This window comes from Malus domestica, chromosome 08, assembly GCF_042453785.1.
Source record: "Malus domestica chromosome 08, GDT2T_hap1".
Lineage (NCBI taxonomy): Eukaryota > Viridiplantae > Streptophyta > Magnoliopsida > Rosales > Rosaceae > Malus > Malus domestica.
This window is the reverse complement of record NC_091668.1, coordinates 14,187,240-14,203,113: the sequence shown is the minus strand read 5'-3', so window position 1 is coordinate 14,203,113 and position 15,874 is coordinate 14,187,240. Positions and strand designations below refer to the sequence as shown.

The 15,874-nt window shown below is 40.7% G+C and overlaps 1 protein-coding gene across 1 annotated transcript; it reads left to right on the top strand.

Annotated features, from left to right (window-relative positions):
- Positions 1 to 1,970: 1,970 nt before the first annotated feature.
- Positions 1,971 to 3,800, top strand: LOC139198049 (zinc finger BED domain-containing protein RICESLEEPER 1-like). The gene is made up of 2 exons (XM_070826297.1): positions 1,971 to 3,510; positions 3,601 to 3,800. The coding sequence occupies exons 1-2, from the start codon at positions 1,971 to 1,973 to the stop codon at positions 3,798 to 3,800; spliced, it is 1,740 nt and encodes a 579-aa protein (XP_070682398.1).
- The last annotated feature ends 12,074 nt before the right edge of the window (positions 3,801 to 15,874 follow it).

Here is a 15,874-nt window from a genome sequence, read left to right as displayed (position 1 = left end):
TTTGCCGTGGGTTTGTACTTCGACTCCACTGCTTCTACTTGCATCTCTACTTCTGCCTTTGCGATTGCGAGTCTGCGACCTCAACTCTGCAAATCACTGCCTCTGCGACTACCTGCTTGCATCTCTGCCTTTGCGACTACAAACTCACAGTCACTGAGTCAGCTTGCCTTGCATGCACATTGCCTAGATCCCCTTCATCTGCAAGCCCTAATCTAATCTCTGCAAATCAAAAGCTCTGCAATATGGTAAGAACTTAGAATTTAGAACTTGTATCATTCATCTTTCTGCAATATTTGATCTATATATATAGCTAGTAGTACTAATTCCTCCGCCCCTGCTTCACCACCTCTTGCTACAGTTGCCAAAACCCCTGTTCCTCCCGCCCACTAATGACATGCCTTTCCCCTCTTGCCAATTAATGCCACTGTTCCATGTTGGTTTAATATTTGGCCCTTTAATTAGAGAATAAAAATATGTATCTCCATTCTCAAGTAGTACTACCTACTCCTTAATTTGTTGATTGAATGGTAATTTTAATTGGGCATTTCTTATATGTTTCGCATCGGTCGAGTTTAATTCCATGTTCCCTCTATTTGGTATTGAAGTCTAGGAACTTGATAACTAAGAGATGGGTGAGCATGCTTATAGAAAATTCCAGGATGTTGTTGAATACTTTCAGTGCGTCAAACATCTCTTATATATGTCCAATAGGCAAGCTAATAGTGTGGTGCATCTTTCTATTTCGATTTTTTTTTTGTGTGAATATGGATGTGTTCTTTGTCTTCTGTGAACATCCTATTGTTTCTGGTTTGTCATGGATGTGTTTTTTGTCTTCTGTGAACATCCTATTGTTTCTTGAATTATTTACATAATCTGTCTTGTCAGATCGTACCTTAATAGAAAATTATGCAGTGTGTGGCTTTAAGACATTATGTACTTAAAGACATTATCTCATTTTTGCACCTTAATAGAAATGCACTATGTGGCTTTAGGACATTATGTGCATAAAGCATGCATAGAAATCAAGTGTGGATGTATGATTTGGTGTGGATATAGTCATGTGAATGACATTATGACAATGGCTTTAAGACCATGTCCAGTGGTAGCCTAGTAGGCCAAAAGCCAAAAATATAAGCCTTAGACCCTAAATATTTGTGTTGTGTGTTGTAGATTCTGTGCATTCCATTCATGTAAGATAATGAGCATTTCATATTTTATTTCAGTCAAGATATGAAGAATCTAGTAAGCATAGTGGGATTGGTTACTCTTCTATGGGGGACTCCCCTGAGAAGCCAGAAGACGAGGCAATAAAAATTGACTCGGAAAATGAAGTAGACGTTGAAGGTGACCCTGAAAATGACGGCAAAGAATCTGAGGGCGAAGATGAAAAAGTAAGTAACTCTGATTCAAGAAAACGTAGCTGGGTTTGGGATCACTTTACAACATATTATGTGACAAGAAAACAGTCGAAAATCAATGAAAAGGGGGAGATATATTTGGCCGAAGTAAAACTTAGGAGAGATAAATGTAATTATTGCCCAAAACAGAGCAGTGTAGGTGACTATGCAGCTGAACCAAGAGTTAATGGCACCACAAGCATGAGACACCACATTGAAAGATATTGTAAATTTTACCAAGGGAATAGGAGTAAAAAGCAAAAAGTTTTGGTTGGGGATAAAAGTAAAGGTAATAATCTGGTTGCTGTTGGATTTTCACAAGAGAATGTGTTAGAAGCATGTGTCAAGATGGTAGTCATAGATGAGATGCCATTTAGTACAGTTGATAAGATGGGATTTCGGCTTTTTTGTGATGTTGGTATTCCATTGTTTAAAGTGCCTTCTTGAAGAACTCTTGTGAGAACTTTTCTCAATATGTGTGATGAATCGAAGGCTCATTTGAAGAAAACCTTAAGTGCCCATAGAATTTGTCTCACTACCGACACTTGGACAAGCACACAAAACACCAATTATATGGTTCTTACTGCACATTTCATTGATCATGAATGGAATATGCATAAGAGGATCATAAACTTTTGTGTTATTCCTAACCACTATGGAACCACAATTGCAAAGTTAATTGAAAGTTGCTTGTTGGAATGGGGGATAAACAATGTTATGACAATCACAGTGGACAATGCTTCTGCAAATAAAGTTGCTTTGGATCAACTTATGACGAAAATGAATAGGTGGGAAAATTCACAAGCTATTCTATGTGGCAAGTATTTACATGTGAGATGCATCGCTCACATAACCAACATAATTGTGAGTCATGGGATGAAGAGGCTAAATAATGGTATATTAGCTATAAGAAATTGTGTGAGGTTCGTGAGGAGCTCTCCACAAAGATTGGAGCTTTTTAGGCAAGCCGTGAAGAGGGTGAAATTGACGTGCAAAGCAACAGTTTGCCTTGATTGCCCTACTCGGTGGAATTCTACATTTGTTATGTTGGATGTAGCCTTGAAATTTAACAAGGCCTTTGCTACAATGGCGGAGGATGAAGCAAGTCCCTTCTTGGCTTACTTTAAGGAAGTTGAAGATGAAAAAGATGAAGATGGTGTGAATATTGTTTGCCAAACCAAGGGGAGGAAAAGGGTTGGACCACCAACGGAAGAGGATTGGTCCAAGGTGGAGGTTTTTGTCAAGTTTTTACGGGTGTTTTATGATGTGACTTTGAGGGTGAGTGCTTCTACACATCCCACGGTTCATACCGGCCTCCATGATGTCATAAAAGTGGAGACCGCCATCAATAACTTGGAATCCCGAGCCAACATGCAAGTGGGTTTACAGTCGGAGCAATTATTAAAGGCAATGGCATCCGATATGAGATCAAAATATGAAAAATATTTTGACTCATACCATGAATTGAACCCTTTTATTGTGATTGGACTTGTTTTAGATATGAGGTTCAAGTTGAGGCATGTCACACAACTCCTTAGAAAGAAACTTTCCGAAATTAAGGCACAATTGAAAACTGAAGAAATAAAAAATATATTGCGTGCCCTTTATGATGAATATGCTCCCAATGTTGAAGGTGGAAAATATAAGAAGAAATGGGAAAATTTACAATCACAACCTTCTACCTCATCTAATGTGGCCATGGCGGAAGATGATCTAATTGACGAATGGATGCATTTTGTTGAAGATAGTGATGAGAAAGTGGTGGGAGATGAGGTGGATTCTTATTTGTTGGATCCTTTGGTACAAATTACAAAAGAGGAGTTCACAAAGTATTTTAACATTCTCCTACGGTGGAAGGTGAATGGTAACAAGTATCCTATCTTGGCCGCAATTGCAAAAGATTTTCATGCAATTCAAGTTTCGACCGTGGCATCAGAGAGTGCTTTTAGCACCGGTGGTCGAGTAATTTCGGATTTTAGGAGTTCTTTAACTCCTAAATCGGTGGAGGCCTTGATATGCATGCAAAATTGGTTGAGGGGTGACAATGTTATTACTTTGAAGGATGATGCACCTTCAATTGACCACATTGAGTTCTATGAAAGTATTGAATCGGGTAAGTATATCATTTGAAGTAAAACAACTTTCTTCATTTTCTTTTTTCAACCAAACATCAATTATATTTTTTATGTTTTGTATTATGTAGAGTTGGCCAAATCGACTTCAAGCATAACCTCTCTTACTTTTGATCAACAAGCACAACAAGCTCCAAAGCAATCTCAAGGTTCTAATTCGCAAGAACCTCCCCTTATGCGTTTACAAGGTGCAAGGTCTTCACAAGCTCAAAGGCCTCCTCAACCTTCAAAGAATAAGTGTCCAAAAGGAAAAGGAAAGGCAAAGGTTTGAAAACTTGCACGATGCAAAGTAAGTTGAAAACCAAGACTTTGTAGAATTCCATGAACCATTTATTTTTTTGGTTGTACTAATGCCATAAAGCATTTTAACATTGAACTTTGTTTGAAACTTTGAAGTTTGAACTTTAGTTGTATTATGGCAAACTTAACCTTTCAATTGGGTTGTAAAGTATTGTGATTGGTGATCAAGTTCAATTTTAGTAGATGTGATGCATAAGGATTTAAAGTTTAAACCCTTTGATGCATTGGATGTTGTCTCAATTTTAGTAGTTGTCATTTGTTGCAGTTTTGGTACAAGTTAGCTGCACTTTTGGTGCAGATTTTTGGTTCTGTTTTGTGCAGTTTTTTTGTGCAGTTTTGGTGTAGTTTTTGGTGCTGTTTTGGTACTGTTTTTTTATGCAGTTTTGCTGCATTATGTTTGGGTGCAATTTTGTGTAGTTTTGGTGCGAAACCATTTGAAACCGCACCGCACCGAACCGAACGGTTTGGTTTCATTTCGGTTTTGGCTTCAAAACCACACCGCACCGCACCGCAAAATGTTTTGGTTTTGGTTGTGGTTTCACTCGAAATCGCACCAAACCGCACCGCGCCCACCCCTAGGCTCTGCCGACTACTGAGACTTCTCCTGAGCAACATTTGTGAAGGCTCCCTCTTGTTTGTTTATTTTGATTCTTGTATATGTAAATATTTGTAACTTATCGGAGATATCAATAAACAAGCTTTGCTTCATTTCAACGTATTGTGTTAAATACACCAAGGCCTTCTTCACTAAGTTCTTTGAATTTTTCATTTTGTTGAAGCTTGTATGTTGAAGCTTTGTGAGTGAAACATGTAAGGTTGAGGTAGTGCTCCCTTAATTTCCCGAGTGAGGAAAAGTTCTCGTTTGGAGACTTGAAAAATACAAGTCACTGAGTGGTCATGAGACTTTCGAGTATCAAGGTGCAGTAGTATATGGTAGGAGTCCCCTAAGTCCCCGGTCGAGGGAGTTAACGAATGAGACATTTCCTTTCTAAGTGGTAGCCCAAAACTCCTTCTTCATATATATTTGTTATGAAAGTTGTTAGGCCCAAAGAAGAGGAGGCCTAGGCAATTTTTTTTTCGAATTTGTTTTTTTTCGAATTTTTGAATTTTTGAATTTTTGAATTTTTGAATTTTTAAATTTCCAAAAAAAAAAAATATATATATATATATATATATTTTAAAACTTTGTGGGTGAAGCTTTGATGTTGAAGCTTTGTTGGGTACCATGAATTGATTTTGCTTCACACTATCTTGATCACGATAGTGTGAAACTTTTGTAGGTAAAGCTTTTGTGTTGAAGCTTTTGTGGTGGGGGAAGCTTTTGTGGCTGGAGCTTTTGTTGGTGAAGCTTTTATGGGTGAAGCTTTTGTAGGTGAAGCTTTTGTGGTGGGTGAAGCTTTTGTGGGAGAACCTTTTGTTGGTGAAGCTTTTATGGGTGAAGCTTTTGTAGGTGAAGCTATTGTGGATGAAGCTTTTGTAGGTGAAGCTTTGGAGTTGAAGCTTTGTATGTGAAGCTTTTGTGGTGGGTGAAGCTTTTGTGGGTGAAGTTTTTGTTGGTGAAGCTTTTATGGGTGAAGCTTTTGTAGGTGAAGTTATTGTGGGTGAAGCTTTTGTAGGTGAAGCTTTGGAGTTGAAGCTTTGTAGGTAAAGCTTTGGAGTTGAAGCTTTTGTTGGGTACCATGAATTGATTTTGCTTCACACTATCTTGATCAAGATAATGTGAAGCTTTTGAGAATTTGTAGTTGTCCTCCATTGATGAAGCTTTTGTTCGTGAAGCTTTTGTAGTGAAGCTTTGTTGGGTATCAAGAATTGATTTTGCTTCACACTATCTTGATTAAGATAGTGTGAAGCTTTTGAGAATTTGTAGTTGTCCTTCATTGATGAAGCTTTTGTTGGTGAAGCTTTGTTGGGTACCACGAATTGATTTTGCTTCACACTATCTTCATCAAGAGATAGTGTGAAGCTTTTGAGAATTTGTAGTTGTGCTCCATTGATGAAGTTTTGTTGAATTTCCCCTTTTTTTTTTTTTTGGGAAACTAGAAATTTGAAAATGTGGGAGAGACAACATATACAAAATTTTCCTCCACACCGTTGAGCGAGAGATTGTGATGCAAGCCACACCTTATAGTAGTCGAAGGTTTGGATGAACCATATAAATTGAATTTGCTTCGAAGGTTTGAGAATTGTAGTTGCCCTCCATTGATGAAGCTTTTGTTGCCACCATAAATTGGTTTTGCTTCACATTGTCTTGATCAAGAGTGTGTGAAGTTTTTGAGAATTATGGTTGAACTCCTTTGATGAAGCTTTTGTTGGCACCATAAATTGGTTTTGTTTCACACTGTCTTGATCAAAAGTGTATGAAGCTTTTGAGAATTATGGTTGCCTTCCATTGATGAAGCTCTTGTTGGCACCATAAATTGGTCTTTCTTCACACTGTTTTGATCAAGAGTGTGTGAAGCTTTTGAGAATTATGGTTGAACTCTTTTGATGAAGCTCTTGTTGGCACCATAAATTGGTTTTGCTTCACACTGTCTTGATCAAGAGTGTGTGAAGCTTTTGAGAATTACGGTTGCCCTTCATTGATGAAGCTCTTGTTGGCACCATAAATTGGTTTTGCTTCACACTGTCTTGATTAAGAGTGTGAAGCTTTTGAGAATTGTGGTTGCCCTCCATTGATGAAGCTCTTGTTGGCACCATAAATTGGTTTTGTTTCACATTGTCTTGATCAAGAGTGTGTGAAGCTTTCTACGAGCTGTAGTGTTTGCATTGTTATAGAGGATAAATGTTTGAAGCAGATGCAAGAGGGGTGAATAGCTTGATCTTCGTATGCCATGCATTGAAGTTGTTGTTAGCTTGCAATAAGATTTTGTTGGTGACTATAACTCTTGTTGGGCATAAGTGCTCCCCTAGTTGAGTTGTCACGCTTGAGGGTTTTTGATTATTTGTGAATGCTAGGAGTTCACATATACAAGTTGTACCACTCGTCTTCTGGTAGGTGGAATGAATGGTGAGTTGCTTTCATCACTTGGTTAGTGGTACGAAGGTGGGTTCTTTCATCATCTTTCATCATATTTCATCACCTGGTTGGTGGCACGATGATGAGTTCCTTCTTCACCTAGTTGGTGTCATGAATGGCAGGTTGCCAAATGATATTAGAGTACGGGTTATACATTTCATCACATGGTTGGTGGCATGAAGGAGAATACAGGTTGTACATTTCATCACCTAGTTGGTGGCATGAAGATGAGTTCCTTCTTCACCTGGTTGGTGGCATGAGTGGCAAGGTGCCAAATGATATTAGAGTACTGGTTGTACATTTCATCACCTGGTTGGTGGCATGAAGGAGAGTACAGGTTGTACATTTCATCACCTAGTTTATGGTATGAAGATGAGTTCCTTCTTCACCTGATTGGTGGCATGAGTGGCAAGTTGCCAAATGATATTAGAGTACGGGTTGTACATTTCATCACCTAGTTGGTGGCATGAAGGAGAGTACGGGTTGTACATTTCATCACCTGATTGGTGGCATGAAGATGAGTTCCTTCTTCACCTGGTTGGTGGCATGAGTGGCAAGTTGCCAAATGATGTTAGAGTACGGGTTATACATTTCATCACTTGGTTGGTGGCATGAAGGAGAGTACGGCTTGTACATTTCATCACCTAATTGGTGGTATGAATGAGAGTACGGGTTGTACATTTCATCACCTGGTTGGTGGTATGAAGATGAGTTCCTTCTTCACATTTCATCACCTGGTTGGTGAGAACAAGGGCAAGGTGTCGAGACACATTGTAGCAAGTGTCGAAGACACAAAGTATGTTAAACCCTTTCGAAGCACAGTTGGCTTATGTATGGATGTGTTGGAATGTATGATGTTTATGTATGAATGTGTTGGGATGTATAATGTTTATGTATGAATGTGTTGGAATGTATAATGTTTATGTTGATTGATATAAATGATGTTTATGAATGTTTTACTATGCATGAAGGGATCCATGCTTTTGATATGTGAACCATGTTGGTTGTAACACTTATCAAAGTACGCATGTTGAAGTTCTGAGTTAGAGTATAAGGGTAGGTCAGCGTAGACCAAGTGTTCCAGTGCTAGGAACGCAAAAGACTCAGAAGAAGTTGTCTGAATTCCCTCTTCTTTAAATATTTGACGAATGGCTTGTGTGACAAAAGATCTCAAGCGGTTGAGAGTAAAAACATTTGTAATGTGTATGCCTTCTTATAATAGCATTTCCTTCAGCACCTAGTCCTCCATTTTGAAAGAGTGAGGCTTGGCCTCATAGTCATAATAGTCGATGGTACGTTTACCCCTAGTTGTCTTGATATGAACTTTTATCCCTCTTGTTGTAATGGGCTTGCTGAGAGTAAAAATCCTTCCTCTTACCAAGAGACAGATATGTTTGGTGACTTAGCGAGTAGCTCAATGAGGCGGGAGATGATGCAATGGGTGTTTGAATGGCCAATATCTCCTCACTTGGTAGAACTTGACATCCACTTCCCATTTGTTGATAGGGGTTAACCATATGGGGGTTCCCTTGGTATGACCTTGCTTCGGCGGAGGCATGGTTGTAAGCCTATGCCATCACCTCAGAGTAAGTCTTCCAAGTGTTGGCATTGATCATGTACTTGAAGAAACAATCACGTAGGCCTACCGTGAAGGCCTTGAGGGCGATATTGTCATCTGCCTCAGCGCAACGAGAATACTCATGGCTGAAGCGACCAGCATACTCTTGTAGTGACTCGTCCAGCTTCTGCCGAATAGTGTACAAGTCATCTGTAGAATGTAAGTGATCGGTCTGGAAGATGTGTTGGGAGAGAAACAGTTTCCTCAATTCCTTAAATGAGTCTACTATCTCAAGTGGAAGACGGCAATACCAGTTTAGAGCTCCACCAGAGAGGGTGGAGAGGAAGAGAAGACATCGCTCTTTGTCGGTGTGCATCCAATATGCCATGGTGGACTCAAAGAGGTTAAGGTGTTCAATTGGGTCATCATTTCCAGTATAGAGTTGTAAACCAAGCTTTTGTTTTGTCTTTGCTTAAAGGGGGTGTCGATGATCCTTCTTGTGAGAGGGCCAGGCCTGGGTTGGTTCTAGTCAGGTATCTTGGCCTGACATTCAGCCTTCAACTTATTTACTTCCTCAAGAAGCTGTAGGACAAGGAGGTCCTGAGTGGAGTCATGTACCACTGGAATTTTCTTTCGTAAGTCTCCATCGCCTCTTGGAAGTAGGAAAGTTTGAGCAAGGGCGTGTGGTTTTTTCTTGGACTCGCCGTACTGACTTCTAGGGCGAGTCTATCGGAATACCTCAGAGTTCCCTGTACCTTCATGTTCCTCTGGGACCTATCGTTCCTTCCCTAGATTGGCAGCTGGCCTGGGTCGTGGGAGGGGACCGAGTCTTTCAGAAACCCTTGGGTCATTGATATTCGAGCATATGTGGAGGGGATTCTCTCGACGTTGCTTTAGGAAGTCTCGGTAGTCACGATAAACGGCTTTCGATCCTTCCAACCCTTATACAATGAGGTGTCTTCCTCCACTTCTTCTACTTCGGGTTGAAGCATCTGGGTTGAGAGAAGTCTCATGTTGATCAATGTTTTGATGATTAGCTCGCTCCTCATCAGGGATACCCATGTCGAAGGGAGGTGACCCTCCGTGTTGGGGGACACCTAGATGATGGTTGATGTCCACAGGGGCAAGAGCTCACGTGTTTGAGTATGCCTAGTTTCGTGGAGCGTCTCAAAGAGCTTCTTATACTGCTTCCGGAAGACCTCATTCTTCATTGCTATCGTGTTGTTCTGAGCTTCTAGCTCATCGACTTTAGCTTGAAAAGCAACCCTCTTTCCTTCATTCTTTCGTTGCTTCGCACTAGGTGCAAGAGGGGTGTCATTCTGTGTGTTATGGCTTCCTTCGCTCCCTATGTTGGAGAGGGATGCCTGGTCAAAAGAGAGTGTACGAATGGTGGAAACCAGCTTGGCAAAACAGAAGAGAGTGGGAATAAGTGTCGTTCCCACAGACGGTGCCAAATGTTGATGCACAAAATCAACGAGGACTTTGGTACAACAGAAAGTGTTAAGTTTGTGACCTTCGCTAGATTACTCCGGTCACTAGTGTGGATAAGTATGTAAATGGATAGAGACAGGGAAGCAAACACAAGATGTACGTGGTTCACCTAGATTGGTTACGTCCACGGAGTAGAGGAATTCTCATTAATTGTGAAGGGTTTACACAAGTACATAGTTTCAAGCTCTCCTTTAATGAGTACAAGTGAATGATTTAGTACAAATGACATTAGGAAATATTGTGAGAGAATAATCTCTATTTATAGAAGAGAGTTTCTAGTTTCATTCTGACATTGACACGTGTCGTGTTGTGATTGGCTTCTGATGTTGACACGTGTCGCGCTATGATTGGCTTCTGATGTCAACATGTGTCGTGCTATGATTGGCCTCCTGGTTGGAGGGAAACTCTTCTGGATCCTTGACGGTATAACGTTAACCGGTGCTTAGTAGTTTCGGGATTGGTCAAGTTTGGTACAAACAATATCCATATTTAGTTTATCCTTCAAGTTACCATATAAACAACCCATTCCCCATTTCCTTATCTTATATTAAAAAATTATGTAACAAAAGCATTTTGTCAGCTAATGGTGCAACTGTATCTTGGAAGGTATACAAATCAAATACAGTGTGGAGTTGAAATATTCAATTTGGAATTTAAATCTTAACAGATTTCACAACAAAGGTTTAAATTTTAATTTTTTTATGACAAAAACTATCTTCTGACTATTATATCACCATGAGGACAATTAATTTTTTTTTTCAATAATTAATCTTAAGCATTTTGTTTATGCACCTCAAATCCTAGATAAGGCTGGAACATGTATTATTGGCTGGGCAGGCCCATCTTTATCTTTATATAGGTCAAATGGAGATGGCTTACATCCATTTTCAATGTTGGAAGGAGTGGGACAAAACATGGTGCTTAAATGTCAATGTCTACTGTGTAGTATGAAGACAAACGGAGTGAATATATGCGGAGAAATACTCGTATAAAATGGGTTGCTTATCACGTGATTTTTCGGCAAAATAATGTATTGGCAGGTAGAAATCTTTTTTCTCATAACAATATATTATAAAATGAAAACGTTAGTAATGAAAAACTCATTTTATATAAGTTACGTTCGTGATAAAATTGGATTTATGACATAACATATTAAAAGGAGAAGTTAGCAGCCGGTTCACACTGCGCACATCCACTTTTATTTTGTTATTTTCTTTTCTACTATACAATTATTAAACGTGAAACATGGAACATGCATGACGTAAAACATTGTATCTAGATTGATATTCAAATATTAATCACATTAATCCTAAGTCTTCCAATTTGTTTTGACTTGGGTCCAATTAAGATGGCTAGTACTTTTGTTTCTCCTTTCCTTTGTCATCATCTTAAGTGTCTCATCTTTGATGGTTAGATTTAATTTCGATTATGTTCGATTCAATTCAACTATATTAAAAAGTCGACACTTAAAAAACCATGATTTATGGATTTTAAAAAGAAAAAAAAATCATTAAATTTAAGTCTTCAGTGCCATTATATGATCAAAGTTTAACATTGTCCATTTGTCTTGTTCTTATTTTATTTTTCTTGTCAAGTTGTCTTGTTCTTGTTGGTGTAGACATCGAAATTTCGGTAAATAAATATTGACCGATAAATCAAAGTTTCAACGCTCATGTATTACATAAATTTTATACGTAGCGTGTGTCTAAACAAAAAATCGAAATAAGTTGGAAAAGTCATCAAACAGGACACGTGTCAACACCTGGCAGAAACGACTTATTTCATCTGAAATATATATTCAAAATTAGGCCTTGGAAATTTCTATAAATAGAAGGCTAATTCATTCATTTAGAGAGACCAATTCATATTACACCTTGAAGCTCTGAAGCTCTGAAACTCCGAAGCTCTCAAACATCCAGGTTCCCGAAGAATCAAGAAAGCCTTCTTCGTTCATCGTTCTTCCAAGATCAAGCCCCAATGGCCCTTTGGATCAACAATCATCCACCAATTCAAGATCAAGCCCCGACGGCCCTTGAAGAAAGTGTTATTCGTTCTTCGTTCATCGTTCATCCTAAGATCAAGCCCAAACGGCCCTTTGGATCAACAAACATCCACCAATTCAAGATCAAGCTCCGACGGCCCTTGAAGAAAGTGTTCTTCGTTCTTCGTTCATCGTTCATCCTAAGATCAAGCCCAAACGGCCCTTTGGATCAACAAACATCCACCAATTCAAGATCAAGCCCCGACGGCCCTTGAAGAAAGTGTTCTTCGTTCTTCGTTCATCGTTCTTCCAAGATCAAGCCCCAACGGCCCTTGGATCAACAAGCCACCGTTCTTCAAGATCAAGCCCAAAAGCCCCTTGAAGATCCGTTCATCACTGTTCTTCTTCAAGATCAAGCCCAAAAGCCCTTGAAGATCCGTTCATCACTGTTCTTTAGGATCAAGCCCAATAGCCCTTGAAGATCCACTCATCACCGTTATTCAAGATCAAGCCTCAATGGCCCTTGAAGAAACACTCATCCTCAAGATCAAGCCCCAACGACTCCTTGAAGATTCGCTCAAATCCACCTTCAAAGATCAAGCCCACGGCCCTTGAAGAAACTTCCAACAGTTCATCCAAAATCAAGCCTCGACGGCCCTTGGATCAACGAAACATCCACAAATCAACACCTTACGGAGATCGAATCAGAGGATCAAATTTGAAAGAGATTGTAACCCAAAATCATCAAATACAAAATATTATTTTGTGCACGTTGTTCTTGTCTCTTTCGTTTCAGGAAATTTTCGTGTTCACAAATTGGCATGCCCAGTGGGACAATCTCTACCTCTCATCTCTTTCTCCGTTTAAGAAATTCAAGCACACTTCCAAAATCAATGACATCAAGCAAAGGACAAGCCGTTCTCACAAAGGGAAGAAGCCTAAGCATTTCTGCCATGAACGGAGCATCCATTAGCGCCACAACCGTTCCTCAACATGCCACTTCAAAGTCAGTGCCGCTGAGGGAGCAAGTGGAGCATCAAAGACGCAAGTCCGTCATCAACCTAACCTCGCTGGGGGCATCGAAGCATGCCGTTGAGGCACACAAGATGACATCCCAAAGCAGCCAACGATGTTCTTCGTCAGCATCCTGGATGTCTAAAGGAAAGTCACGTCTATTGGTTGCACAAGTCATGACCATCGGCGTTACCTCCATTGAAGAACAGATGGCTCAAATGAATGAAGCGATCGCAAGGCTAACACGGATTGTTGAAGAAAAAGACTTGCAAATCGCTGCACTCGTTAGCCGACTAAAGCCACAAGACGGCGAAAACCCCAACCCAGAAGATGATCCACTAAAAAGAGAAGCTGGCGAAGAAGATGAGCCTCCGGTAGAGAGAATTGATATGAAGCCGGAGCCAGACCAAGCAGCGGCACTCATGGGATCTCTTTCTATCCAGCAGCTGCAGGAGATGATCACCAACACCATCAAGGCACAGTACGAAGGGAGCTCAAATACCTCCGGGTTGTACTCGAAGCCGTATTCAAAGAAGATTGACGCCTTAAGGATGCCGAGGGGTTATCAACCGCCAAAGTTCATGCAATTTGATGGAAAGGGAAACCCAAAACAGCATGTTGCCCACTTTGTTGAAACTTGCAACAACGTAGGGACCGAAGAGGACTACCTCGCCAAGCAGTTTGTGCGCTCGCTGAAAGGAAACGCCTTTGAGTGGTACACGGATTTAGAGCCTGAGTCCATCAACAGCTGGGAGCAATTGGAGTGGGAATTCCTCAACCGCTTCTACAGCATCCGCCACACCGTGAGCATGCTAGAGCTAACGAGCACAAAGCAGTGGAAGAACGAGCCAGTCATTGACTACATCAACAGATGGCGCACTCTAAGCCTCGACTGTAAAGACAGGCTCTCGAAAACCTCTTCAATCGAGATGTGCATCCAAGGCATGCAATGGGGTTTGCAATACATCCTTTAAGGCATCAAACCACGGACCTTCGAAGAGCTAGCCACCCGCGCCCATGACATGGAGTTAAGCATCGCCCATCATGGGAAGAAGGAAACGATCGCCGACTATAAGAATGACAAAGTTCTTGAGATAGAGGTGGAGAAGGCTGCGTGGAAATCCACCAAGGAAGCAATGACGGTCAACACAACTCCCGTCAAAATCCCTACACGAGGCAAGGCGATTCAAACCGAAGCTTTTTGTGATCAAGAGATGCGTAGATGCACTTTGAAGGAGCTTGAGGAGAAGACTTATCCATTCCCCGACTCTGATGTGGTAGCCATGCTGGATGACCTGTTGGACAAGAAGGTGATCGGTTTGCCTGAGTGCAGACGGCCAGAAGAGATGAATCGTACCGACAGTCTAAGATACTGTAAAGTCCACCGCTTCATCAGTCATCCGACAGAAAAATGCTTCGTGCTGAAAGATCTTATCATGAAGCTGGCTCAGAAAGGAATCATTGAGCTAGATCTTGACAATGTGGTGAAGTCAAACTATACCACCATCACTTCTGGCTCTTCCGACTCAAGGTTTTTACCTCAACCGCTGGGGGCATCCTCCAAGACAAGCAAAGTTGAAGGATGGACTCAAGTCACTCCTAAGAAATTGCACAAGAAGCATATGTCTTATCCACAAGTTCGCCAATCGGAAATGGGGCAAAGCAGCTCTTGTCAACCTTCAAAGCAACGTGAATGTGTTGAAGATGATGAAATTTCGACACATAGATCGTCCATCCCCATCACGATGCGCGATTTCTTTCCTGAAGACTTCTTCAATCACTCGGTCAAGACTCCTTGCTATGAAAATTGCAAGGAATGCCTCTCCAAGATTGTTTGAAAATTTCACAAAGCTCATCGCCTGCATGAGCCTAAACTGCATGGCACAACACTCCTGGTCTGCACGAGTATAAAAGGCGACACCAACGCTCATGGTCTGCACGAGCATAAAAGGCAACACCAAACGCTCCTTGCCTGCACGAGCTGAAACTGCAACACGGCACCAAACGCTCCTGGTCTGCACGAGCATAAAAGGCAACACCAACGCTCCTGGACTGCACGAGCATAAAAAGCAACACCAAAAGCTCCTGGCCCGCAAGAGCATAAACTGTGTATGGCAAAATCATCATCAAAATCATCATCAAAATCACTGTTAAATTCATCACTCATTTGAACTACGTTATGACTTGATCTCTTTCTTTGGAGGGGTACGTAGGCAGCTCGAACATTCAACTTCGAGTTCAGTCACATCAAAATAAAAAATAAATGTTTTATTGAAGAAGGTCAATTTTATTACAAAAGAAAAAATACACATGTTTTATGTACTTACAAAATATATATATATATATATATATATATATATATATATATATATATATATATGCAAATGGCCGACAAAAGCAAATGATGGTGGTAGCCTTTGTAATATATATATATATATATATATACAAAAATGGCTAACAAAAGTAGGAAAAGCAGGTGATGGTGGTGCAACTTGCCAGTTGCAATCAGTCTCTATCTCCCCCTTCATTTTTTTTGGTCCGACGCTTTCACTCCCCAAATACAAACCCAGTCTCAACAGCGACAACAATACGCCCTCAATCAACGGCCTTCTTTCTGCCACAATCATGCCTGAGAATGCTAACAAGAAGATTCGGGGATCTTTTATTGTCGTGGTCTTTGCCATGCAGGGGTTTGGAATTTTAGCAGGCATGAATCTGCAGCTACTTGATGACAAGAAGCACCACTCACCTTTGCCCCAGCAATAAGTACTTGCAGAACATATCCACCGGTTTTACTCCATGGATCACAACCGTGGGAGCAGGCACACTGGATCGAGATCTCCCGCACTTCCCAACGAGGCTGAAAATCACGGCCGGAACGGCTGAAGGCTTAACCTTCGTTCACAACTTGTACAGTCTGCTCAAGCACACCCAGCAGTGGCAAACAACAACGGCGAAGAACTTCAATGACCACCGTCAAACGAC

Bases quoted from the DNA above. Each gene is read 5' to 3' on its own strand.
- LOC139198049 (XM_070826297.1), top strand. From the start codon at position 1,971: ATGGTTCTTACTGCACATTTCATTGATCATGAATGGAATATGCATAAG. The intron at 3,511-3,600 runs GTAAGTATATCA...TGTATTATGTAG, and splicing joins CTATGAAAGTATTGAATCGG to AGTTGGCCAAATCGACTTCA.